General features: G+C 36.0%; 1 protein-coding gene across 1 annotated transcript in view; it reads left to right on the top strand.

The window, feature by feature from the left end:
- Positions 1-17,118, top strand: part of cwc27 (CWC27 spliceosome associated cyclophilin) — a 49,375-nt gene that overhangs the window by 13,914 nt on the left and 18,343 nt on the right. Inside the window, exon 10 of the mRNA XM_082158815.1 lies at positions 8,736-8,836. Within this exon, the coding sequence (XP_082014941.1) occupies positions 8,736-8,836 (101 nt within the window). The remainder of the gene's footprint in view (positions 1-8,735; positions 8,837-17,118) is intronic.

The following is a 17,118-nucleotide window of genomic DNA, read 5'->3' as shown; positions in this document are numbered from 1 at the left end:
CTCTTTCCCACTCAGGCTTACAGGAGCTTTTAGGTGAAGAGAGAAGCTTTGGTTGCCAGTCACCTGGAAGGAAGCACAGGCTGTAGGAAGGATCTGATGTTGGTTGGAATAAGTCTATGAGGCTCGAGCTGAAATCTAGCTCCTCTGGATCCATGTCTACTGCTTAAGATAGTATTTCATTTCCTGGTTGGCTATCTGTGTGTTTTGGCATGGTTCATGGCATGCTTCTGGTATTCTTGCTAATGAAAATCGTAATATTTTTTGGAGTTCTACAATCAAACCATTTTCTTTAGCCGTAAATTTATAGTGAACGTGATATTGATTACCTTTTATTTAACAAAAATATATAAACACTTACCGCTGTCCATATCATTGGTGGCATTAATGAATAAAACAGCATGCTTATGGGAGTCCCGACATCACGACATATGGTAGCCGCCACTTACACTAAACCCGACAGACAGGGCATAACTAAGGATACAAAGTGCTTCCATATGGCTCTTGGATATAGCCATACGCTCTTAATATTTTCATTTAAACCTGAGTGATATACTACAGCCACAATTCAAAAGAGAAAACTATGAAACCTTGGGCAAAAGAACAAGCAAACAAGTACTTGGCACTTTCTTTGCAACGTTATCTATCTAACATTTTGTATGCTGTATTTATTAAATGTATAATAAATGTTATGTATTTTAATAAACATTTATTTATTATTAGTATTAGAAGTATTAGTATTATATAGTAAATTGGCTGGTTTCACAGACAAGGCTTAAGCCTAGTCCCACACTAAAAATGCAAGTTTGAGCTGTTTTAACTGAAAGCATCTATCTATCATCAATATTTGTAATATGTAATTTAATATATATAAAATGTATAATAACATATTTACATATACACTCCAAAAAATTATGTTGGCTCAACAAATATATATATATTTTTTAGTTATGACAACTTTGATTGAAATTGTTCAACCAACAAACTATATTGAGTTAGATTAACTTAATTTATAACATTTAAAAGAAAATGTATAACATTATTATAACATTTATAACATTAAACATTACTCAAAAAATGTAATTCACTCCAACTACTTGAGTTGTAACCCTGGACCCAGTTAATCTTATTTCAGTTAAAATCCACAGCTATCATACCACATACTAATGTATCTTATCTAACATGTATATTTAATGAACAAGATATTACTTGTCACTGGCATTAGTGTAGTCATTGCTTATAGCATCAATCTACTGTTTACCTTCATGTTGGTTACTCTTACTCACAGTGGTAACCACAGAAACTTCAACATAACAGAAACTCTTTAATGGCAAACATGGTCTTTCCCTTTCCCTAAAATCACACTTAATTTCAGAATTTATTCTACTTATTCTGTTCTATGCAAAGCATGCTGGGAACTATTATTCCACTGCCCAATTTCCAAAGTTAACAAAACATTTTCATTAAGTTACAACAACTTAATAAAAATAAAAAAGTAAAGTAGAAATTTGAGTTTAAATTACACAATATGAAGTTAATGTAATGATCAACATTATTATTTTAACAGCACTCAAAATAATGTTTGCAACTTAAAAGGTTTAAGTAAATCACTAAAATTTATTTTTTTAATTGCAACCATGCACTTAAATTATGGCAATAGATGAATAACTTTTTAGAGTGTTTTTAAATAAACGTATTAATAGATTTAAAATGCAGTTCTATATATATATATATAATATATATATTTTTTTTTTTACATACTGTGCAAACACCTGCTACGGATACTTTCAAGATGAACTTCAGCATGTTAGGCTCTATTCCGCAGCTGAGAGAGAGCTAGAGAAGCATCTGAGCATCTCTGCATTTGCTCAAATTAACGAGTCCAAATGACTTGCTCAAGTATTGAAAAATGTTTTCCTTCATATTAACATTTTGTCCAGACCATAGACTGTAAAAAAAGATGGACAGCGCATTGCTGCTTCCTTCCACTGTAGAAAAATGAAGCCAAATATCCCAGAAACAGCCCGAGCCCGAGTCTGCGCTGTAGTGATCCTGAGGTGGATTATTTGGCAGTGAAGAGCAACAGGACTTACAACAGGAGCGTGGATCGGCAGCCATCTGAATCCTCCAAACCACTGAATACTCTTATGTGGTTTCGTCATTATCTGCTTTTCAAGCTCCTCTGGACCATAATGCAAGATTTGACTAGGTTTGTCTACACAATGGAAATGTCTTTTAAGAGAGTCCAAATAGCAATTATGCACCAAAGATGATGACTTTTGTGTGCAGTGTCACTGTTTCTAAATGGCACCTGTCAGTTGTCATCCGTCATAATCCGATGCTCTATCAGCCTCTCAGGGAAAGGTCACCCGGATCAGTAAAGCACTGGCCCTTTTTGTGTGGAGGCCAGAAGGGATCATCTAATTCTTGGCAGCTGTGCCTCGGATCTGCGGGTTCCTGGACCTCCAGCCCGCTGAGCATGTGTGCCCTGTTTGGGGCAGTCTGACAGAACGACTCCAGACTTCAGCATGTGAGGCTCTATTGACGTTCAGCAGAGCAGAGCTAAGAAGTGGCGGAGCATCTCTGTATTTGTTCACCGTAGTAAATTAACGAGCTAGAAATAACCATGCTTTGTTTATTACTTAATCAAGTACCTTCACATTACTCTTTCTTAAAACGGTCATGAAAACTAGTTTTTTCCATGACCTTTTGAGATTAAAATATCTTAATACACTATGGAAATTATATGTTATAGCATTTATTGAAATTATTTGATCTAAGATTTAATTTATATTTCAAATAGATTCATTTTAATCCTGTCGGTCAATATTTTTCTTTATCTCGGTTGTTTTTTCATACATTATGCTGCCATATTACTCCATTAATTGTTACTAGAAACATATTACTCCATTAATTGATACTATATACACTTATGAAATATATACACTTACGAAATCCGCATGCACTGCCGCAATGTATTCATTGCTTGCTTGATCAGTAACGGTCTCTCTACGTAGCAGTTTATAAAGACGGCTGAATTTCACAAGTTTATTTCCTTATCGGCAAGAGTTACTTATGTCAGAGAGAGTTTCTGGTGGTCAATAAAGAAGGATATGGAATATTAACATTGTTGCAGTATAATTACAATGGCGAATCCATCATGGCGGAGAAAATTTATCGTAAATGGAGGTAAATTATAGAGAACAAATATCAAACTGTCTTTTCTTTCATATTATTAGCAAAATGATCAGTATACTCTGCATTGTAAGTTGTAAGTAAGTGTGTTTTAGAATCTCAAATGCTTACTAATGACCTCAACATGTTTGAAACTTTACTTGTGCTGAAACACTCATTCTTGCAGTTTGGAGCTTTAGTAAAATGTAATAATTTGTTAGCAAACTAGTGGTTGGAGGATCCAGCATATACGCAGTCTCTGTGTTATGGTTAATTTCTGCGCTCCTCGGCTTATGCCATGCGTTTAGACACCGCTTGACTCATCAACTCCATCATTAATATTTATTATGGAACTCTGTTATTCAATTATTCAGTCTCCTTTCTTAAAACTTAGGTAGACGTTACATTTGAGTCAGAGGGAGACCTGGAAAACTAATATTCTTCACTATCCTCCTTGAAATGTGATATCATATGATTATTATACACCACCTCTGCTTTAACCATCTGCTTCAAGACCTTGAAAACATTTGCCCTCTCCACGCAACACTGAGATTATACTGCTTGATTATAAAACTCTGAACCATGCGTAAAAGTCAAAATCAGTAGAGAGTGGAGCTTGAGGAACAGTATTTCCACTCCTGCGAAGCGTGAGGAGCTACTCCGCATCCGTTTTGGAAAAACAGATCAAAAAACGACCCGCTCTCAAGAAGTTTTTTGACTGCGACAGCAGGCTGGTGGGGGGGTGGGGGGGGGGTGGTTAAATGTTGAAGTCTCGATTCACGAGAAAGATTGGTCTGTGGCCAGTCACTTTGTGTGCTTTCTTTATGAAAAGTAAATCATCCAGAGCTCCCCGGGTTTCGCTTATTTGAATTGTCTGAATGAGCGACAATTGCTGGCTGGTCTGGAGAGCCGTGAGTGACGACAAAGTCTTTCCCCCACTCCTCAGACATTAAATGTGTGCGTCAGGTCTCGTCCAGCACTTCATCACCAATCCCTCTCTCTCTCTCGTCTGATTTGTGAAATGACGGTCTCTTCCCTGCTGGCGGCCCGAGAGGGTTTGGTGAATGGCTGTCATTGTGCTGGCTGGTGGGGGGGGGGGGATGTGTGTGCCCTCTGGCTGATGAGGCCGCAAGACAGTGGGCACACTTTGGCTCCTCTTCAAAGAGCTCACTCGTTAATAAACTCTCATCCCCTCCTCCTTTTATCACAAGGACACTTTATCACACTGTTCTTTTCTTTTCTTGAGTTAACAAATACCTTTTTATCTCGCTCTGCTGTCTAACAAGGGCATATCTCACAGCTCTGCTATTTTAAACAGCCCATCACTCTTCAGCGCAGTGCTGTTTATTAATAGCTGTGCTATTTCAGTCAAATTGCCTAATTTTCTAAATGCCAGGATCACAATGACTTTTTCTGTTTGTACAAATGGCTTTCTGCGGATTGTTTGGCTGTTGTTTTGTCTTTTACTTGATTCTTTACATTGGCCCTACTTTTTTGTAATTGTTATGGACATTTCCTTGATGCACAAAATAACTTTCATTGTTTGCCTTTTACTTTTCCTGAGTATAAATTCAGTTTGTTGCTTTAGGCCCAAAACATACTCTACACAGGTACATGAACACAAATGCTTCTAGCTACACAAGCTTGATTTATACTGCCATGGTAGAAAGGAATCTTTTTTTAAAAGTTTGTAAAAATTAGTTACTGTCTACCTGAATAATATCACATCTCATTGTGATATCTTTACAAACATGGTCAATATGGTGGAGATGGACTCCACCTGAAGAACAAAAGGATATTCGGAGGAATTTGTTGAGCCCTGAGGAGTAAATTAGAAGGTGTTCCTGTCTCTGCATTTTTCTCAGCTTTCTCCACTCTTACTGGCAATCTGGCTGAGAGACCCATTGTGTTGCTGTTGCCTAGGATATGCCGCTCTTGTTTGGTAAATGGTAGCATGTCCAGGCAAGCAAAATTAGCACTTAGTCGGAGGTGTTTCCCTATATGGCCTGCTCATTTCCGACCAAGGGTCAATGTAGGCCTCTAATAGATAACTCTTCACCCTTGTGGAATCTTCACGTCTTCTTTTGTTTTCTTGCCAAAATCTGCATTTGTTCAATCCAGCACAATGGAAGCTATTAAAGGAACACAATTTTTCCTTTCTGTACAATTAAAGCGTATTCGAGCAGTAGGCTTTTAGGTTAGTATTTTTATTCATGTTTCTGAAGCCTATCCATGACTAGTCAGAACGTTGTGGTAAAGTTAGTTGACTAGTCGTGCAAGTTACCAGAGCTTCAAAAAGGACAAAAACCCACCATTAAACACCATAATAGTGGTCAGAGTACCATAATATTCCAGATCTTGTAAAGCCATCCGAGAGTTTTGTGTGAGAGGTACCCTCCACCCTAGCCAGGTTTGAAGTCAGTGAACTGCTAAGCACCTGAACCAGCGGAGATGACCTGACCTGCACTCTAACTCTCTGTCACCTTATTGGTCCTTCTATGAACTAACAAAACATGTGCAGGAAATGAGAATGTCAGCTTTAACCAAGACTGAGGGCTTTGTACTCATCCGGCTACCAAGATCTCCAGCAGTGGATCGATGTTGAATGGCTCCACTGAAGGAGATGCACTCTTTTCAGGATTGGGGACGAGGAGAACAAATGAATGCCAGTGTCCATGAGGTTCCCCTTTACCTGAGCTCCCAAACACTAGAAGAGGACCTCTACAAGGTCAGCCTTTAAAACGTCCACAGTGCCACACGTTTGCCCCTTGAGAACCTAGAAACTAGGAACCTGGCGTTTGGGGACCCGAGGTTCAACAGGAGTAACAGAAGAGAGCCGCTGGAGAGAACGTGTGTCAGTTGAGAGGAGCAGATGGATGGAACAAAGGTAGTCATTGTTACGGGCTTGAATGGCTCACGTGTTTTTGGGCTGGAGGCCCAGGCTCTGCAGCTTACCTGTGCTTTGTAGCCATGTAAGAACCTGGCATCAAAACTTAGCTGTCAAGTCCTATGAAAATATTATTATACCCCAATAGAAGATGCTGTCTTGGGAGCTGCCAGAAGGGTTGGTTCTCTAGAAGGCAGCTGTGGGTGGGGGCAGTGTTTGCACATGGAAGCAACTTCCTCTCATCGAAGCGAGCTTGGCAGTTCATCAATGAGGACCTCACACCTTGGAAGTGTGTGTCTGCCTGGGCCTGTCCTTATCAGCTGTCCTGTGACATCTGCCTCTATTGTCTGAATAAGAGCACTGGCTATAAGATCCTTTTTTGGAGGGTTAGATTACCTCAGGTGTAAGACCAGTTCAAACAAATTTGATTATCACTTGCTCGGTTGGACATCAGTGGCAATGTTTTTCTTTTTCTTTTTGTTAGCTACCATGGAGCAGGAGACAGCAGGATGTCATCTTGTTCTAGTTGCTCCATTTTGGGTTCATACCTTCAATCCTCATGAAGCAACTAGAGGTAAAGTGCCTTGCTCAATGGCAAAATTTAGTTTAGCCAAGATTGCCCCTGTCTGGTATGCAATCTTTTATTTTATATGTCAGTTGGCTCATGTGATTTATGTTTCGCGCTTCAGAACTTCCGTTAAGGGAACACAGTGAGCATCGAGGCTCCCTGGTTTTCACGGTGCATTGTGGGACTTTTTATGGAGTGAGAGTAGGATTTTGTGATCGAGACAGCCCTTAAAGTAGCAGACTCCGTGACTACTGCACTAGGGAGCTGATTGAGACACACCCATTGTCGTGGTTGAACTTGGTATTCTTAAGAGTAAAACTTTTCTTAACTACTATTAACTTGTTATTTTCTGACTTAAGCAGAACGTTCAGAATATTTTGTCACCTTAAATAACCTCTTAAAGTTAGAATAACTAACTTTATTCTACTTCTAACTTTATTCCTCCAACTTCCAATAAATTCATTAAGCATATTACGTTTCTAACATTAAGCATTACAACAAAACATTAGCTACATATGATGCATATTTCTAGATATGTGCATGAGTACTCTGAAGTGACAACATGATCGGTAACTTAAATAATGATTGGTCATGACTATGCTGAATTCTTGATTCAGTAACAACTCTACAAAGAAGAGTCAAATTAGTCAAAAGAGTCAAACCTCACTTGGTTTTAACCTCAATTTTCGGCAGCATTCAGTTGCGATTAAATAATTCTTAAGAAGTTTAAATAGTAGGCTATTTTAGGAAGTTTCTTAACTTCTTTCTTAAGAAGATTTTCATGAATGCGGCCCCAGGTCCTTTTTTAAAAAAAAATTTCCTGTCTTTATCTTTAGCATTGGAGCTAGGTAAGGACAGAGTCAATAAGGTAATTTATTTAGCCGTGCTGCTTGCAGGACATCAGTGTCACTTGCTATAAATTGGATGATCATCAACAGCAGTTTATGTCCACAAATTGAGCCAAATTGCTTTCATACTAATTTTTACCAGCTCTGGAGTCGACATGAATTGATACTCCCCGTTTTTCAAGCAGACTTGTGTGCGGTACTTTGATGCCGCAGGGTTTCTGTTGCCAGTTTGAGAGCACAGATTATGTCCACAGCCATGCTAAAGACCATAATGAGAGCTCACTGTTGGAGTTCTGGAGGTGTATCGGTTCAGCCACAACATCCCTTCTTGAGGTGCCAGAACCCTGGACTGTCTGGACACCGCGCTGAACTCTTGATCTAACAAGGCGCCACACGATTTATTAGAGAGTTTTATACTTCTAATGCACATATTTGTTTCTGACACATGTTGGAACACTATGCCTAAGATAATTGTTGGTTTTATTCCCGTTTTATGTGAACACACACAATCCCCTTGTTAATTGTGGAATGAGAATCTTAATCAGTTGGAAACCCCGGAGCTAAGGAGATGTTCATATCCTGTGTTTTGTTCTGGGGATTGTATTTTCATATCAACCATTTCAAATAAATACATATTAATAAAGAAAGGAGTCCAGCACCCTGCAGACATTCAGAAATGTTCTAGTTTTTTCCTTCTTGACAATAGCTATAATCTTGAAATTCGCTCTTGCAAAATCTTATAGATACAGCAACTCAATTGAATTTGTGAGAGGATGTCAACAAAAAACTTAAAGAAAGGCTTGTGGAAGTTTTTTCACACATTTGCACTAAACAATAAAAAAGTTCATGAGCTTGTGGCTCTTTCGCTAGTTGTGCACATCAGACGAATAGTTGCTCGTTTTTTTTAAAAGTACATCACTTTGAACAATTTTGTGTCTGTGATGTGTTGGCTACTTTCTAGGGCTTTTTGTTGTAGACATTTATTCATTTAAATTTGTTCTTGAGAACATTTGAGCATATTTAAGGTTTGGTAAGTTTCCATCATGTCACGTCAACTTGTTAAAACGTTTTATTAATTATTTGCGTGATTTATCACAGATAGCAGGAACATATCTTCAATTGCTATGCATGAAAAAATGTGCTACATGTTTTTCCTTCCGTAACATGTTTTTCCCTTCTGCATTTTGCAAGACTTATTGGGAAAGTGTTCCTTCCAAGACTGGAAATTAATTCCAGCTTTTGGTTGAATGTCTTTCCACAGTGATGAATTGCGAAAAGAAGCTCGCCAGCTGAAGAAAGAATTACTCGCAATCAAACAGCGAAAAGAAGATGGTGTGAAGAAAGAGGAGGATGTCACTGAGGGTGAGTGTCTCTGCCACGAAATCACAGCTGTTTGTCTTTTTATTGACAGAATTTGAAAAGCTGAAAGCGTGAGTGAAAGCGTAATTTATTTCTCGCACATGGTGTAATGAAAGCATTTTAACCTCTCCCAAAATCAAGTCAACATGTACTGAGGTCCTCCAAACAACTGAATTGTTCAGTTTTGGAGGTTTGTTTTTGTACATCAGCCCTTGCTTTTTTATACATATGAAAAAAAATCTGAAGCTGCTGTGTTTATGTGTTTTGAAAGCCTGAATGTTGGCTGTGAAGTGAGCGTGTGGATAACATTAAACATTTGGCATTTCTAGCTGTTATTTAGTCATTTTTTTGGACGTGCCTAGTTGATTGCTTACCTTTTGTGAGCATTTTAAAGAGAGCAATGAAACCTTTTTTTTCAGTCATCATTCGGTAATCATTTACGCAACCCCATATCATTCCAAATCAGTGTAATTTTTTTTCAGTCATCATTCGGTAATCATTTACTCAACCCCATATCATTCCAAATCAGTGTAATGTTTGGATTACAAAAGAAGAATTTTTGCAGAATGTTCTAAAAATGGGCCAATTTACATCATTCCATGGTGTTGATTGGACTGCTGTTTACTTGGGTTTCCCATAGCTATTTGATCAGTAAAAACACACAAAATTACCAAGTTTAAATATACTCAATGAAAGCAGCTTTGACCAGGGGGTGCCAAGCTCTAAAAATGGTAAAAGCCCCAGTGAAATGGTCCATATGACTTGTGCACAATATTCTTTTAAAACCATACAATACCTTTGTGTGAGGAGCAGACAAAATTCTAGTTATCCCCCAAAAAATGTCAAAATGAGTAATATATTCTATCACTTTGAAGTGAAATGTGACCTAAAAACAAATTTTTGTGTGATTCACTCATTTACTGGTGTGATTTGTAGCAAATGAAACAGAACTCTCAAACTCATGTGAAGGAACGGTGTGAGTTTCTAATATTCTCCTGTTTGCAAAGGTTTCTGTGGTTTGGCAACATTCCTTTCTAATATTTATCATAACCATAAAAACGTGCCGCTCAGCTGATTTATGCAAATCAATTTTTTTGTCTACTTTTAAAAGTAATTAATTACAATATTGCGCTAATCCCTAAAAAAGTAACTAATTGTGTTACCTAGGCCTAGTTACTTTTTATGGAATTTTTACTTTTTCTCATCTGGGCTAGGCTTGCTTGTTTTTAATAACAAAAAATGTAATAAAACAATAAGCGTCAGGCTGAAGGAAATGCAAAATCACGTCTGTTTAGCTCAAACAAACCTTTCAGCTGTGCTGCCATTCTGGATTGCAGAAGAATGCAGAACAAGAAAGTTCAACGCTCTTACATCAGCAATAAAAACAAAGAAATTAAACTCAAATATGATGTTTATTTAATGTCACTTTTGGTGATTTGTATGGTTGAATTGGATAATCAAAGGTCAGCAGCGAAGACATTGTTTAATAAAGTGTGATTAAATACAAAAAGCATATTTGAGAGTTATTCATTTGGAATACAGAATCTGTTTTTGTGAAAGTGATATGAGTAAATGCTCACATATTTAGTCTAGATCTACAATAATCATGTTCGCACACAACATCTCTTCACTTACTCACGATTTCTCTCAACATGTCAGTCAATACATGGCAAAACAAAAGTAACTTGCTTTACTTATTTGAAAAAATAACTGGTATTTTTTGTAAATTCTAAAGTAATGCGTTACTTTACTTGTTACTTGAAAAGTAATTTGATTACGTAACTCACATTACTTGTAATGCGTTACCCCCCAACACTGCTGTTTTCACTCAATCTCCTTAATTTCCTCAAACTTGATATGTTGTGGACAAATCAGATAAGAGAAAGAAGTTATTTGAATATTCTTCTCATTACCAAAGAAGATGTTATCCTCACAGGATTTGAGATAGAGGTGATCTATTCAGAAGAATGTTTAAGTTTAAGGTCCATTCAGTCGAACATCCATTGGTAAAGAGACTTAAGAACATTTAATTTCATTTCACTGCTCAAAGAGCACACAGAGCTCACACAGACAAGGTCGGAGCCTTTTCTGTTTGTCAGATCCAGAAAGCACTCCTGGCTCTTGGGTTTTCGCTCTACTTCCTGTGAGGATCACTGCATGCTTGAGATTTGCGCAGGCTAACCTTTGACCTCTGCAGAGTTTTGCAATGGCCCTGTTGTATATCACTGTCTTCACGTTGTGTGTTCTCAGGGGGCAAAGGTGTGTCCCCTCACCCTTGTCGTTGTCAGTGTCTTTTAACGTTTGGCCTGGAATGTGCTATTTACGCTTAGCAGCCAGTTCATGTTTGAGGCCTACTTGCTTTAGCAAGCAGGACAGCATTTATTATAAAATGAATTACAAAGAGCTGTCTTGGAGAGTTTGTGTGATGGGATGTTCCAGTAAATTAGGAATGAATTGCAATCGTGGTTTTAGTTTCGCCTGTAAAACTAAATACACCCTGATAATCATTAGTTTGAACTTAGTTTTAGAACTTGTCATGTGTGAAAAATCTGGTTTGTTCAATAGCACATGCAAATGTACAATAGAAGAACTTAAACATTCTCTCATTGGCTCTTCATTTGGCGCTATGACAGTTTCTTGACAAAACGCTTAAACAGTCACTTGTGCCAGTATGGTGTTGACATTATCCACATTTTTGTGGGTTATGTGGAGTGACCAGCCTTTGCGTTTGCAGTAGAATTTAAAAGAAATAAATGAAAAAGTAAGTGTTACAAATCGTAATGCTGACGGAGGTATAATATATTTTTAAGACTGTCAGCTTTGTTTCGAAGGGCTTTCGTAATGACTGTGAAAGACAAATTTGACCAAACTGTTGAAGACACGTGAAATTCCCAAGTCACTTTGAAAAGTATGCAGATATTTTTGTATTGATTTTATTATTTACGAGAAGAAAATTAGTGTCAGAAATGCACGTCTGCCCACAGCGACCCATTTGTCAGTCTGTCAGAGGCATGTTTGGGGGCTGTTCACACAGGACACATTTCTGTGCTCTTTATATTCTATTGTCTTTAACTGTTTGTCTGTGTAAATAGACTATGCATCAGACAGACACATAACAGCCATGCTTTTATAAAGCGGTGTCAAAGTTAAAAACCATTAAAAACTTTTAAAATAGTACTTGAATAGTACTTTGTGCTTGAATTGCTCTGGTGGGAAGAAAATTCCTTTTAAATCCTTAATAATAATAATAGTAATTCCTTATAATAGTAATTCCTTAATTTATCATTTTTCTTTTACTACTGCTACACTGTGTAAAAAGGGATCAGTTGACTTAACTAAAAAAGTGTGGAAACCTGTTGCCATAAAATTATTAAGTAAATAAACTTCATGTAATTGAAAAAATTAAGTTATGTGAACTTGACATTTCCACATTCCACTTAATTCCACTTAATTTTTTCAAATATGCATGCAGTTTATTTACTTCATAATTTTATTGCAACGAGTTTCCTCACTTTTTTAAAAAAGTTAAGTCAACTGATCACTTTTTACAGTGCACTACTACTACTTCTAACTAATAAAATATAACTCAATATAATAAAGATGTTGGAATAATATAATATAATTAAATGTATGCTGAATTGTAGTTTATATTAGAAACAAAAAATGTGAAATCAATAGTAGTAATAGCAGTAAAAATGTAGATTTTATATATATATATATATATATATATTAGGGCTGTCAAAGTTAACGCGTTAATAACGCGTTAACGCAAAATCATATTAACGGCACAAATTTTTTTAACGTGCGATTAACGCAGCGCGTATTTTCTGTTTGACCCATGGCCCAACCTCTAGTTGGAGAAATGGAGATACACAGTGTTGCCAACTTAGCGACATTGCAGACGCCTTTAGCGATTTTTTTTCCCTTCAACAAAGCGCCCAAACCTTGTTTAGTTTCTGAGAATCTACCGGTACCGCCGGTACTGCTCTCTCAGCCCGCGCGCGCGCGCACTCTCGCTCGCTCTCTCTCTCTCTCTCTCTGCGTCTCGCGCGGAGGAGCAGCGCTTTAATTCAGTTAAGCACAGATATTATGTTGCTTCACTAATTTTACAAGTATAGCCGAAATCAGAGCACAGATATTGTCTTTATCTTATGTGAATTTGATTTCACCAGACGACGGCTCGATTATAAGAATTGTTGTGCAGATTAACTTAACATCTTGGAAGGGAGAGCTGGTTATGTCTTAATGGGTCGCGTTTCAGTCACCATTTCAAATTCATTCCGTTGTTTGACAACAGAAACAGTAAAATATACCAATGAAAACAGTTTTATTGAGAATTTAGCTTCATCAAAATGGGCACAGAGAGAGACAAACTACAATGTAATAATAAATAATAAATGTACATTTAGCATTTTCAGAAGAGCTGCCCTGTCATGCAAAAATCTAAACATGTTTGTGTTAGTAAATTGCTCAGTACAAAGAAAGAGAAGTAATAGTAACCTGGCATTTTTTTGTTCTTTCTACATATGTCTAATAGACATGAACAAGTTCTTTGAAAAACATCTATGACCTTTGAAACATGTCTCGTCCTTATGCTCTATATTGACTATGGTTTCAATAAGAAACATACATTTGCATAAAGCATCTATATTTATCCATGCCCACGTTGATTAGAGTATTACAAACTTGAAAAGTATTAATTTAAGGTACATTTAGAACAAATAAAAAAAAGTGCGATTAAATGCGATTAATCATTAATCATGAGTTAACTCATGACAATCATGCGATTAATCGCGATTAAAATTTTTAATCGATTGACAGCCCTAATATATATATATATATATATATATATATAAATAATTTTTACTATTAAAAAATTATATATATATATATATATATATGTGCGTGTGTGTGTGTGTGTATTTTAATGTATATTAACTTATATTTGTAGAATAATAAACTTTTTTTAATTGTTCTTTTGAACATTAATTTATGACTGCTATATTAAAAACAAAAGAATAGTTAAAAGGCTTTTCCTGTGTCAGTTTTCTGCAACATGGTTGTTCTGTTCCATTCATCCTCAACAAAATGCAAAAACCGTGTCTAAAACTGAACTTTAATCATCACATTTTAAACTAGCTTCACTGATGTTCTGCCTCCATCTCTGTGTCAATATCCAGAAGTTGGCTGTCTTGCCATCGAGACATCTGGCCCCACCCCCTAATCTCAATGTTTGGGTTTGAGTCCGGTTCTCTAGTGTTCATATGTCCACAGAGGCTACTTCCAGCTTTGTATTCAGTCCCAAAAGCAAACACATTCCTCCCCTCTCTCTAATAACAGCAACCCGCTCTCTTGGCATCTGGTATCTTATTTTAGGAAGAAGCCAATTGTCTCCTCCGCAATTCACCAAGCAAACTAGAAGACATTTGTACCTTTTTGAATTATTATTTTCGACAGGCATCACTTTAGTTTTCAAGACATAAATTATAGCATGTTCGTCTAGTCTGGTTTTCTCTTTCTTGGCATGGCTGTCATTTGTAAGAGCCAAAAATAAGAGAGACATGCTAAAAACACTGTCCGTTTTCTACCCACCCTAAATGATGTGGCAACATTCTTTCTACTACTCGGAGTTATTTATACAGGTTATGCCTGTGTGCACAGGGTGTTTCATTTCAATGGAGCCTTGTCAGTCAAACACATTGATGTGTAAGAGAAATTGTCAGAGCATAATCTTACAAAAAGACACTTTATTATCAAAGCATTTCAATGCATTCGTTTTCTTGCACTAGATTTGCCACCCAATAAGTATCAGTGATTTCTGAAGGATCATGTGACACTGAAGACTGGAGTAATGGTGCTATAAATAATAAAGCTATTTAAAATATATTATAATAAAAAAAAGTTATTTGTAATCATATTTCATCAATATTACTTTATTTACATATTTTAATGTATTTTTTATCAAATAAATGCAGCCTAGGTGACCAGAAGAAACTTCTTTCAAAAACATCCAAATCCAAAGTTTTGCCCAGTTGTATGTGTGTGTATATTTTGTGATAATAGTAATAATAATAATAATAGTCAAGGATGCACCGAAATTTAAATTCAGGGAGAAACCGAAAATTCTTGCTGCACTTGGCCGAAAACCGAAAATAAAACCAATAATGACTTTTTAAAATAATTAAGTTCTTATTTCAATTTTATTGAATCTAAATTTAAAAAATACAAGCCAATAAAATAGAATAAAATAACCACACTTTTATTTTAAGTAACACCAAATTTGGAGAGAAAATATATTAAAATAATATTAAATATCAATATATTATATTGCATTCAGTTCTATGCAGAATCATATTTAACAAAATATATATGTATCTTTATAAAATTATCAGGGATGCTCTGAAATTTCAGCCGCCGGAATTAGTGGTCGAAAATGCATTTTTATTTTTTGTCCGAAAGAGAAAAAAGGCAGAAAATATGAGCCAAAAATCGACATGTTCAGCGCTCAGGTTTAACTCGCGTGCAGCGTTTTTTTTTTTGTTACTTTGCGAGATGTACAACTTCGCGACTCTGGCTTTTTGTTATAATATAACTGTCAAATTTTTCTTGGTCCTCAAAAGAGTTGTCAGTGTATCCGGGATTCCGGGTTGATAATATCCAGGGTTCGGTACAAATTAAGCTCAACCAAAAGAATTTGTGGCATAATGTTAATTATGGAATTATCTCATTTTGTCTGTGGAAAAATCTGAAATTTGGGTTACAGTGAGGCGCTTACAATGGAAATGAAGACGACCAATCCATAAGCTTAAATTACTATTTTAATAGTATAGCCACAAGATGTAAACAATATGTTTAACTAGTATTTGGTGTGCAAAACATTGCTTACTAACATTTTTGTTATAAAGTTCTAACCAGTTTTACATGTTACAATGACAATACAATGCTAAAACCCTAAAAGAAATCTAAAAATGGTTGAAAAAGCATTGTAATGTTGCTGTTTGAGCATAAACAACATCTGCAAAGTCACGACACTCAAAGTTCAAAGCAAAGGGAGAAATTTTTATTTAAAGAAATTGCCTTTTAAGGATTACAACAAAACGGCTTGTAGGGACTACACAACATTCCTCCAGGGTTAGTGACATCACAAACCCTAAAATTTACATAAACCCCGCCCATGGAACGTGATTCATAGATTATCATGACAGAATATGCTAATCAATGACTAGAAGATATCTATAGGCTACATAGGCTACATAAATTCATCAACTAACCATTCAGAAATGTTGTCTGCATATTATCACTTCTTCTTGAGTCTCTCCATCTTTGTCTGACTCCAATTTGAACATAAAAGGCTAAAAGTTTTTGAAATTTTCAGGACACAAGCTGTTGAAGCTCCACCCTCTGTGCTGGGAGCAGCAGCTCATTTGCATTTTTGCAAAACGGTGCGTTTTTTTCTCACCCTCAAAAAGTGACAATTTTAACATGCTATATAAAAATTAGAGGTCGACCGATAGTGGATTTTACCGATAACAATAGCTAGGTTGGGCCATACTTGCCGATAACCGATTAAAAATTGATACTGGATAAAAACAAACACTCCAAGTAAAACAGTGCTGAACTTTATTATAAAAATAATAAAACTGTATTGAACCATGAAAATATGCTAAATGAAATAAATATATAAATATGAATAAAAATTTAAGTCAATAAAAGACATTCATTCAAACTGAAACAAAAAGTAATACTCTAAATAACAAATAAAACCAGTAACATTAAAATGTAACTGTTTAACTGTTCTTTTTCAAGCCAACTTAATGAATAAAAAAGTAACAAAATTTGATCTGTATAATATTTGAGCAATACAATTTTTGACTTGCTTAATTTAGTCCCAATTTGTAAGTCGCTTTGGACAAAAGCGTCTGCTAAATGACTAAATGTAAATGTAAATGTACAATTGCACCTTGATCATTCATGTTAGTGTAACTATGGTTAACAAATAAAAACCTTAATTTAAATGTATATATTGTACTTAATATAAATTAGTACATGTTAATTAACAAAATGAACAATCCTTATAGAGCAGTTATTAACCTTAGTTAATGTTACATATGGAATTTTATTGTAAGTGTTATCATTTCATATAAATCCAAACAGTCATGCTTAAAGATGGCCAACTTTAAATATCTACAACAACGCCAGAGCATTGAAATGACATAAATATTACATGTATAGTCTCACACTTTTGCTTCTATTTTATTAACACTTGATGATTATCTAATCAAAAT

The sequence above is a fragment of the Leuciscus leuciscus genome (assembly GCF_965113295.1).
Source record: "Leuciscus leuciscus genome assembly, chromosome: 24".
Classification (NCBI taxonomy): Eukaryota; Metazoa; Chordata; class Actinopteri; order Cypriniformes; family Leuciscidae; genus Leuciscus; species Leuciscus leuciscus.
The sequence above is the reverse complement of the archived record's forward strand: the minus strand, read 5'-3'. Positions and strand labels throughout refer to the sequence as shown.